Genomic DNA, 11486 nt, shown 5'->3' with positions numbered 1-11486 from the left:
GGGTCACACTCCCCTTCTCATAGATGGAGAAGAGGTGGAGCGTGTGGACAACATCAAGTTCCTGGGCCTCCACATCACCTCTGACCTCTCCTGGAATACCAACACCTCCCACCTGGTGAAGAAAGCACAACAAAGGCTCTTCTTCCTCAGGAAACTGAGACGGGCTGGACTTTCCTCACGGCTGCTCGTGAACTTTTACAGGGCGACGATCGAGAGCGTCCTCTGCCTCAACGTGACTGTGTGGTACGGTAGCTGCACAGCACTGGAGAGGAAACAACTGACACGGGTGGTGAGAACAGCACAAGGCATTGTGGGATGCCCCCTCCGGACCTGGACTCTATTTACATAGGCCGGGTCAAGAAGAGAGCTGGATCCATAGCCATGGATTCCAGCCACCCGGGCCACAGACTGTTTGTGCCGCTGCCATCAGGCAAGCGGTACAGGAATATACGGACTACAACAAACAGACTGAGAAACAGTTTCTTCCCCACAGCCGTCAGAGCCATTACTCCCTGCCGCCCCCTCCCACACATATCATAACCTCACATACACCCCCACCCCCACACCCCAACCCCCACACAGCCATATTGTTCTGCACTTGCACTGTCACATCATCTGCACTTTACCATAATTGGACCTGCTGCTTCTTCTTTGGTGTGGTTGAGTGCCTTTAGTTAATTTTAGTTGTATATATTATTATTATTGTGTATTTGTTTATTTAATATTGTATTTTTTGACTTTTTGCACGGGAGTTGCAATAGAAATTTCGTTGAATCCTGTTCAATGACAATAAATGCTATTCTATTCTATTCTAAAAAAATGTTTTCAAATTCAGACCATCTATATAAAACCTCTTCTTGCTTCAACATCTCAAACTGAGCCCAGGTTTATTTGTATAACCCACACAAGATCCTTTTGATTAAACATTTCAGGGAGAAAAAAGGAAAACTAAAACGCATTATTTAATATGAACGCTAACCGAGAATATTAACGTGTTTCTTAAGCTCTCAATGTGAAAGAACGTACCGGAAGTGAATGTGGTATGTATATTGTCTAACTTTACAGAGTACCTACAGTTACCATATCGGTCCACTAGAGGGCAATAACCGCCCTGCTCTGAGAGAAGTTCAGTTTGTTTGTTGTACATCAATCTTCTGAATGTTTCCATGATAATTTAATCGATCATAAATATTCTCCTGGCCTCAAACCGCAAACTAAGCGTCTAAACCAGATTTGGAGGGTTTCGTTTCAACTCTTATGGAGCCAAAGCTCCTTTGAAGCTGCTGCTAGAGTCTGTTAGCATCGCTAGCATCGCGAGAGCCGCCATTTGTCTCTGCGGGCTGTTTTCAACTCTGTGGAGCTCCTTGTTCACACTGACCGATAAAACACTGATTGCATGTTAAAGTAGACAGAACAGTTATTATTAATATTCAATTATTATTTTTAATAATTATATGTATCATAAAAAACGTGATCAACTTCACAGAAGTGAGAGACCAGCTGCAGATCTACAAACTTACCTCTATATTCAGAGCGGGGTATTTCCGCCCTCTGGTGGCCATAGTGGGAACTACAGCCCTGATAAGGCTGTGTTTTATACATTTAATATCCAATTTATAAAATTAAACTAACAATCTTCTCAACCAGAAGATAAATAATAAATTAATCAAAAATAATATTAGAGCCGTTTAAAGGGCTTTAAATAATAAATGATAGCTGCTGTGTTAAAACTCTTTCGTTTTTTTCAGTCACTCTTATTTGCTGACTGATAAAAGTGAACATTGAAACAGAAACAAAACATCTGACTGAAAAATTTATTTGAAGAATGTCTGTAGTTACGAAAGTTCACCACCAGAGGGCAGTAAGAATTCCCTCAACCATCATAAAACTGATCAACTTTATACTTATTAGCGACTGCCAAACCAGGTCGCCGAGCGGCTGAATAGGGGAATCTTTGTTGACGCGCCAGATGATCAAAAAAGTTGCATTTAAGTTTATTTATTTTGTCAATATCCAAAACTTCACAGTGTCCACACAGCATAAAAACGGATCCGTTGAAAAAACAGTGAATAAAGACAAAATGTGCTAAATGGATGCGGTCAGCAAAAGTAAACCTTCCCCCATCACCCACTCACTAAGATCCCCAGGTGAGCAACAGCTGATCTATAATCACTAACAACATCACGTGATCCCCACTACGCCTGTCCACAACAATACTTTTCACGGAACTGTTTCTAATAACTAGTTATATTGACTTAATTCTGTCGACAGTTATCTGCAAAATTAAGTTAGGAATCATATTTTATTATTAAAATCATTCGAAACGCAGGGTAAATAACAGCTACTTAGAAATAATAATCATATTAGAGAAATGTACTTATAAAACATTTTTTATTCAGTTAAAATCCTTACAAAAATATTAACTGTGGGTAAATTTGAGAATCACAGTCTGGAAAAACTATAACACACTTTTATTAGTCATAAAAGTCAACCAGCTGAGATTAGAGCAGAATAAAACCATCTAATGGAAAATAATAAATAATATTAAAATTAAAAACTCAAAGAAGCTTTTAAAATGTTTTAGCATTATAGTAAACAGAAGATTATTTACATTTTTAGGTTTGTTTTTGCCAGTTACTCACTTTGTACTGCCCTCCTCTGGTGACACAATGTAACTACACACTAAAATTATTTAGACGAGCTCAATGATAAACTTCTATGATAATAAAACTTTGATCAATTATTAGTGAATTGAAGGTCAGTGAGTTTAGATCCGCAGCTTCTGATAATCAGCTTCTATGTAAAACAAGATGCTGCTAGTCTGTTAGCATCGCTAGCATCGTTAGCTCCGCTCAGAGTCTCTGCGGGATGTTTTCAACTCTGTGGAGCTGCTTCTAATTCACACTGACAGAGAAAACATTGAAATGAACCCAGGAGAAGAATATGTTTTCATTTATCTAACTGGGAATCAGTTATCCCGCTGGTTTGAAGCTGGAAACCAGTTAGCTTCCGCGCTAAAGACTCGCATCACCCAGCAGCGAGTCTTTCTTTATTGGTAGCCATTGTGACCAGGAACCTCAGCAGTGAGTTCAGTCCCTCTGGTGGCTAAACGTGGCAATTACAACAATAAAGTTGGAAAATTTAGAAATACGTTTCCTATGAGACCTTTCAAAATAAAATACCGGGAAGTAAAATAACTACTGTGATAGTTTGAATCAGCATCACTAAGAAACTTGGAGGAAAAATAATAATTATTAATGGATTTTATTTAAACATCTTCAGTCTAAATAATGCAAAAAAAGCTGCTGCGTAAAATCAGAAGCTTAAAAATTCTCAGATCAACTAAAATGGATGTTTTTGATTTTTTAAAAGAAACTGTCAAACAAAATTTACAAACTTAAAATATATTTGGATTAATTGTTAATCTGAATACAATAAACTGAACAGCATGGAGGATTAAAATAAAGATGAAGTTACTATATTTGTACAAAATAAAATGTATAAAACCCCCCACCAAAAACATTATGAAAAACTTTATTAGCTCATCATTAAACACAGAGAAACCCACGTTACATTAAACTAAATATGAACAAAATAATATGAACCAGTCACCACGTTATCCCATGAATTCAGAATAAATCAGCACAATCACAGTAAAGAGCCTGATGTGACATATTGAGTCTCCATTCCCCCTAATGTTCTCTAGATTAACTGGAAACTGAAATGTAAAAACAAACTGAGAAATATTAAAGCACCGAGAATCAATGACTATGATGAAAAACGTAATTATTTAAATACTTTTAGAATGCCTATAAAATATATATATGTATTTTTATTCAGATTATAAGATGGATGTTCCTGAAAACTGCTCCAAGATCAGAGTTTCTGTGGGACATCCAGTTCTAAACTGGTTAAACTGGTTTCTGTGATGGAAGCTGAAGTTTCTCTGCCGTTTCCAGTAAAACATCTTTTTATCTGTGGAGCTTTGAGGAACATTTTCATGTCAACAGAAGGAAGCAGCAGAGAAAAGAGGTTTGAAGAGTCTTTCATGACTTTAAAGCTGAACTGGAAATGATTCCCATGTTTCCATTCTCAGACCATTTCTGGTTCCAGGATGAAAATGAATCAGAGAGAAAAAGATCAACTTTCCAGTTGAATCCAGTTCAGATCAAAACTCCATGAAGCCTCTAAATGGAGCCCAGTTTGAATTGGATCTTTATTGATCCAAAGAGACAAACAATATCAGACACTAAATGACAGACATGAGAAAATAAATAGAAGGAAAATCTTTGAGGTCAGAGGTCATCGTCATGATCCAGTCAGTCTCTTTAGAATCATACTGCTGAAGCTTCAACCTGTGAGGATCAGCAGGACACAGAGACGTTCTCTACTTTACAGAGACCATCACTACTTCCACCTGCAGAGAGAAGAAGGAAGGAGAGCAGATCAGTGAGTGTTTCCAGTAGCAGTCAGTGACGCAGCACATCCAGTAGATGGTTTCCAGTCAGACTGATCTCAGAGCTGTGACCAAGATGAACCTGATCAGTTGTTTCCTGTTGAACTGAGAGAACAAGCAGGTCTGAGATCAGATCTGCTGCTGTTTGATGAATGAGGACCACTGTCTCTAGACATGTTGGACGCTGGACGCTGGAGTCCAGCTGGACGTCCTGGAGACATGGACACAGCAAGCTGCTGCTCCTCTGATTGGCTGATTGCTGTGTCCAATCAGGAAGCCTGACCCATTCTCCTCCCACTGAGAAGCTGCAACTTTACTGGGAACACTGGATCTTTGCTTTGATGCTGACTGGGTTTAGTTCAATATGCTGACAGCAGCTGGACTCACTGCAAACATTTACTTACTTTAAAGTCTCTACAAGATCCTTCAGCTGCTGAACATCTGATTCCTCCAGGCTGTTTCCTCTCAGGTCCAGTTCTGTCAGACGGGTCGGGTTGGACTTCAGAGCTGAGACCAAATAATCACAGCTGATCTTTGACAAACTGCAGCTCCTCAACCTGAATAAAGAATAAAAGATGTGAACCAACAGGATGCAGGTTAACCAGTCCAACATAACCAGTTAAAGATTCTCATGAATATTAATGCCAACAAGCTGCTGCTCCAATAAAGACCTGCTGACTTCAGAACCAGAACCAGAACCAGAACCTGGTACTGGGTCATGATGTGTTGGAGGATTTTAGTCAATAAAATCATTCCAGGTTCTGATCAAAGTGTTGAAGCATCTATTATTGATTATTGATTTGTTCCTGTCAGATTCCAGGAATTCACTTTTCTAGACTGGATGACCTTTGACCTGCTTGACATGAGGGGGATTTCTACACACTGGGGTCCGAATGCTGTCCTGTTCTGACCTCAGATCAGCAGGTCCAACTCAGTTACACAGAGAAACTAAATTAAACTCTGGATCCAAGTCCAGGAACAAACTCAGAAAATATTGATTAGATCAGAAGAAATAAACTTTGATTTATGATCAATTATATAGAATTATTCACAGAAATATCAATAATTGTATCATTAAAATACCTCAATGTCTCCAGTCTGCAGCCTTCAGTCTGTAGAAAACCACAGAGATCCTTCAGTCCAGAACCTTCCAGGTTGGTTCTGATCAGGTCCAGTTCTGTCAGATGGGTCGGGTTGGACTTCAGAGCTGAGAACAGAGATGTCCAGCTGGTCTCTGATAAACTGCATTGATCCAATCTGAATAAAGAATAAAAGATGTGAAGCAACAGGATGCAGTTAAAACTGAAATATGAACAAATCAATAATAAAATGTATAAATTAATTTCCCTGAATGTAAAAGAAACATGATGAACTGATTCTAACATCTGATCCAGTCAAACTGGTTTAAAGAGTCCAAACCAGCAGAACCAGAACATTTGATTAACAAAGAAACTCAAAGTTTTCTATCAGTCTGGATGAGTTGAGCTATTTCTGCTGGTTCCTGATCATCAGACCCGACTTGGTAACTGGATCAGAACCAGTCAGGTTCTTCATTAATGGCCTTTGGATTCCTATTAAGCTGCTGAAAGCCAATGGAGGCCATTATTTCCTCAGGAGACGGTTCCTCTCTGACCCGGCCCAACAGAACCACAGCCTCAAGTCAAAGCTGAGGAACCTGCTGCTGCTGCAAACCTCACTTTCATTCATTGCATCTAGATTTGCTTTTCTACAATCAGTGGTTTCTTAGACGTTCATTAATGAAGATTTGAACTCGTCAGTGTTTGTGGCTCTGGAGGATCAACATTTCATTCTGATGTAAAGAATCAGAAATAAAACCATCTGAATCTTTACCAAACTGAAACATCTCCATCATTCATTCACAGCATTTCAATTATTTTACTCATTTTGTTCATCAAAAACATTTTAAAGAGAAAAACTGAAAAACAAAGTTTAATAATCTCACAGTCTGAAATAAGAAAATAATTAATAAGGTCAAAAGTTTTAGAGATTTTATTCTCATGATTAAACAGGTTGTTTTAAAATAATATATATTAACATTAAATTGATTAACTATTGATTAAAAAATCAATAAATGATTTTATAGCATAAATAGGGAAAACAAACCTCAGAATCTTCACTTTACTGACTGAATTCTCCAGGATCTCAACCAGAAGCTTCATATCAGATTCTCCACCTCCCAGTATGTAGATCTGATTTATTTCCAGTTCAGTCAGATCTGGGTTGGACTTCAGAGCCGAGGCCAAAACTTCACATTCATCCTTTTCCAGCGAACAGCCACCAAGTCTGTGATTAGAGAAGAAATAAATTCAGTTCTAATGAAATCAATCTGGATCATAAACAGACTAAAATATGATAACAGTGATGTCATCATCTGAGTTTGACCCCACAGAGAATCTGTGCAGTTCCTGGTTAGAGTCCAGGTTCTGGTTCTGGTTCTGGTTCTGGTCCAGGTTCTGGTTCTGGTTCTGGTCCAGGCTTCATGTCCTCAGACCTTCAGCTGCAGTCAGATGTTGAAGATCTTCTATCATCAGTGAAGGAAAGTTCAGTTTCTCTGCAGCAGCTGATGAAGAGGCTGACTGAGCTGAATGAAGGAAACGACTGGAGATGATGGAGAGGAGGAGGAACTGCTCACAGCTCTGACTTGGACTAGACCGTTTAGATCTTCCACCAAGCAGGAAGTGAGTTATAAATGAAGTGAGCAGAACAGGAAGTCCAGCTGCTGTGGACCTCTGGCATCTCTGGGTTTGTTGAGCCAATATCTGCTGCATCATCATTAATAATAGTAATATATTGTATAGAAAACATGTTTCCCAGCAGCAGGTTATTAAATGCTGCCACAGAGGAAACTGGGAGCAGAACAAACACATGATGCTCCAGTTCTGTCTCCGTTCATCTGCTGGATTTGATGCTTTAACAAAGTAGAAAGTGGACAGTCGTCAACCTGCTGCAGCTAAAAGCTTCACGTTGTTCTGGTTGTCCTGCAGAGCAGCAGCAGAACCGGTCCTGCTGCTCCTTCGGGTCAGAACCGTCCTCTCAGACTGTCCATCTGAGAGGAACTGGGACAAACTGGTTGGAAGGGGGACACATGTCTCTGCAGTGGTCTGTCCATTGTCTCAGAGGAACAAAGGTTTGGATGTGAGGAGAAATTGTTGCTAAACTCCTAAAGAGCTGAAGAGCAAAACCCCTGGAGGAGACGGAGCGTTTGGGTCCAGCAGCATTTCATGGTGAAGCAGTGAAAGTTCTCCAGTAACTAGAAGAGGCTGGATGTCTCCAGAGTTGAAGCTCATGTCTCTGCAGGTCTTCATGGAGGACAGCTAACAGCTTCAACAAAGGCTGCAGATGAAGAGTTGATGAGGAAAATGGTTCCAGCTCTGGAAGCAGATTCTCAGAGCTTTGGGAGGATCTGACAGAAACTAGAACTTTTTCTGGAACCAGACGACAAAAACCACATTTTGGTCTCATTTACAAACTCAGAGGAAACTAGAGGGAGGAGGAAGAGGAGAGGATGATGAAGATCAACACTGTTCACATAGTTTATAATTAATGCAATGATTTATTTTAATGGTCAATGTTTTTATTAAACCCAAAAATAATTGATAATAATATGAATGATGGAGCAGCGGCTCAATGAGTGAAGAGTTTAAAGTTTAAAAGTTTCTCTGGCTGATTGGATCTTAGAGAAAATAGATTTTCTAGAGTTCAGGGTTTTCTATTCATTTCAACCTGAAAACTGATAAAAAGTTAAATATTTTTAAAATAATCAACATGTCTAAAACCAGAAGCTGCATCTGTCCTGGATGAGCTGAATGTTTAGATGTTTGATTGGCTGAAATAATCCAGAGGATGAAGGAAGTAGATAAAGAGCAAAAACATCCAGAATCAACTTGAAGACAGAAGAAGAAACAGGAGGACAATAGAGCTGAATCAGCATCACACAATGAAAACATCTGGACTCACCGAGCCTTTCTGCAGTTCCTCACAGCTGGAACCAGTCTCAGTCGTCCATCATTTGATGTGTTGTACTTCTCCAGGTCCAACTCATCCAGAACCTCTGACATCTGCAGCATGAAGGCCAGAGCTGAACAGTCAGACTCTGAGAGCTCCTTCCCTGAATCCAGCAGCCGTTGGATCTCCTGATAAAATGAGACGTCGTTCATCTCCACCAGACAGTAGAAGATGTTGATGCTTCTGGCAGGAGAGATTCTATCAGTGTTCATCTCCTTCAGGTTGGTGATGATTCTCTGGATGGTTTCTGGACTGGTCTCTGTCTGACCCAGCAGATCTTCTAAGACTCTCTGGTTGGACTCCACAGTGAGACCATGAAGGAAGCGGACAAACAGGTCCAGGTGGCCATTTTGACTGCTGAGGGATTTCTCCATGACTTTCTTCATGAACTCATCTAGAGATGTTTCTCTGTATTCGTCTCCCAGGAACGTCTTGATCTCCTCTGACTTCCTGCTGGTGAAGCAGTGGAGCATGTAGACTGCAGCCAGAAACTCCTGGATGCTCAGATGAACAAAGGAGTAAACGGAGACGTCGCGTGACCCTTTCTCTCTTTTAAACATCTCAGTGAAAACTCCTGAGAACAACGCAGCATCTTTGATGTTGATGCCGCACTGTGTGAGCTCTTTGTCATAGAAGATCAGGTTTCCCTCCAGCAGCTGATCAAAAGCCAGTTTTCCTAGAGACTCAATCAGCTTCCTGTTCTCTGGACTCCAGATAGATTTGCTCTTTTTTCCTCCATCATACTTTTCCTCCTTGATGTTGAGTTGAACCAGCAGGAACTTTATGAACATCTCAGTCAGAGTGTTGGGTAGTTTCTCTCTCTCTCTGGTCTCCATCACATCCTCCAGATCTTTAGCAGTGATCCAGCAGAAGACGGGGATGTGACACATGATGTGGAGACTTTTGGATTTCTGGATGTGGGAGATGATCCTGCTGGCCTTCTCTTCATCATCTCTGAATCTCTTCCTGAAGTATTCCTCCTTCTGGGGGTCAGTGAACCCTCTGACCTCTGTCACCATGTCAACACACTTTCCAGGGATCTGATTGGCTGCTGCAGGTCGTGTGGTTATCCAGAGGAGAGCAGAGGGAAGCAGTTCCTTCCTGATGAGGTTTGTCAGCAGAACATCCACTGAGCTGGACTCTGTAACATCAGTCAGGATCGGATTGTTGTAGAAATCCAGACTAAATCGACTTTCATCCAGACCATCAAAGATGAACAGAACCTGGAACGATTCAAAGCTGCTGATTCCTTTGGTTTTAGAAAATAATTTATGAATCAGTTCTAATAAGCTGAACTTTTTCTCTCTCAGTAAATTCAGTTCTTTGAAGGTGAATGGAAATATGAAATCAATGTTCTGGTTGGTTTTGCCTTCTGCCCAGTCCAGAGTGAACTTCTGTGTTAACAGTGTTTTCCCAATGCCAGCCACGCCCATGGTCATCACTGTTCTGATTGGTTGATCTCCTCCAGGTGGGACTTTAAAGATGTCTTCTCTTCTGACTGTTTCTTGTTTCCTGGATGCTGTTTCAATCTGTCTGACCTCATGTTCCTGGTTGACCTCTCTAGTTGACCCCTCTGTGATGTAGAGCTCAGTGTAGATCTGGTTCAGATCGGTTTTATTTCCAAGTTCAGCGACGCCTTCAGAGAGACTTTGGATCTTCATCTTCAGAGACTCTTTAAGACTCTTTAACTGACCAACAATATCTGAAAAAAGAAAGAAAAACAAACAAAATAAAAACAATTTGCAATATTTTAACAAGTAACTGGACTAATAAAGTGGACAGTTTGGTTCTTCTTCATAAACTTCTATGAAGGAAACATAATTCAATGATTAGAGAAAATTCAATGAAAGTTATTCTGATATCAGTCTCAGGTCCGGCCCAAGACATAACCAAACTAAGCAGCTGCTAAGGGCCGTAGGGCCACCAAGGGGCCCCTCAGTGGAGCTGATTTTATTTTAATAACGATTTATATGTCATCACAAAAACAAAAACACACAATTTCACCATGAAGTGATTTGGTTTTACAATATATTTGTTAACGTATGTAGAAATCATTATCATATGGACAAAAAGAAATAAAGAATTGCTTGTGGGGCCCCCTGGTGCCTCAATAGGAACCCCACAGTTCAACAGTAACATGAGCTGCAATGTGCAGAGAGAATCTAAATGTCCAAAGCTCCGGTCAGAAGATAAGTTGGCAAAACAATGTCTAATAAAGGACTTATCCTTTAGGGAGGAAGAAAAGAGGAATAATAGAAAAAAACAAGATAAGGTTTGTTTTAATGTCTTGGTAATGTCATGTTGATAAAAGAGATTAGTGAAGCTGCTAATAGAAAATTAGCTTTATAGCGACTTTGAATGATTCAGTTCAACAGCCAAACATTTATGGTTGTGTCTTTGAGTGAAACTGAGTTTTAACTTGAAATGAGTTGATTCTCCTGCTTGGCTCTGAATATTTCTGAGGTATTTTGGCTTCAAAACGTCATGTTCGATAATGTTTGATAATAATTAAAACTTGTCAATGTTTGACATCTAGGAAAATGTTTTCCATCAGGCTTCATGGCTGCTGCATTAATATATCAATGAGCTGCTCTAAGCTGCAGTTGATGATTTGTTGTTTGCTGCTGATCATTTTGTGACTAAAACAAACATTATTTTACATCAACTTCTAAGTTTGTGAAATTTCTATTAAAATCATTTGAAGGCTCAGATTCAACCCGGTACTGGTACCGGTCCACATTCTCAGGAGAGAAAGACTCACCTGGTGTAAATTAAATTCTTTAGCAATTGGAGTTATGCTTAAGATAAATTAATTTAATCATAGAATGTCATAAATACTGTATGTATGTTGAGCTGCACCAATTACAGTTTTCTGGCCGATTACCGATCTTAAAAAAACTTGACCTGCCGATTTTGGATTTGGCCAGTTCCATTTTTTTTTCCTGTCTGAAATTTTGCTAATATATGAAGAAAGTTGGTGAGTTGGCAACAGTGGAGTGAATAT

The 11486-nt window shown here is 39.8% G+C and overlaps 1 protein-coding gene across 1 annotated transcript in view; it reads right to left on the bottom strand.

Annotated features, from left to right (window-relative positions):
- Positions 1–4856: 4856 nt before the first annotated feature.
- The window catches only part of LOC129353783 (NLR family CARD domain-containing protein 3-like), a 109013-nt gene continuing 102383 nt past the window's right edge, over positions 4857–11486 (bottom strand). The window contains 4 exon segments of the mRNA XM_055023227.1: positions 4857–5013; positions 5540–5713; positions 6581–6760; positions 8435–10184. Of these exon segments, the coding sequence (XP_054879202.1) occupies positions 4857–5013; positions 5540–5713; positions 6581–6760; positions 8435–10184 (2261 nt within the window).

The sequence above is a fragment of the Poeciliopsis prolifica genome, unplaced genomic scaffold (genome assembly GCF_027474105.1).
Source record: "Poeciliopsis prolifica strain line A6 unplaced genomic scaffold, Auburn_PproV2 SCAFFOLD097, whole genome shotgun sequence".
In the NCBI taxonomy this organism is placed as follows: domain Eukaryota; kingdom Metazoa; phylum Chordata; class Actinopteri; order Cyprinodontiformes; family Poeciliidae; genus Poeciliopsis; species Poeciliopsis prolifica.
This window is presented reverse-complemented; position numbering and strand designations above follow the sequence as displayed.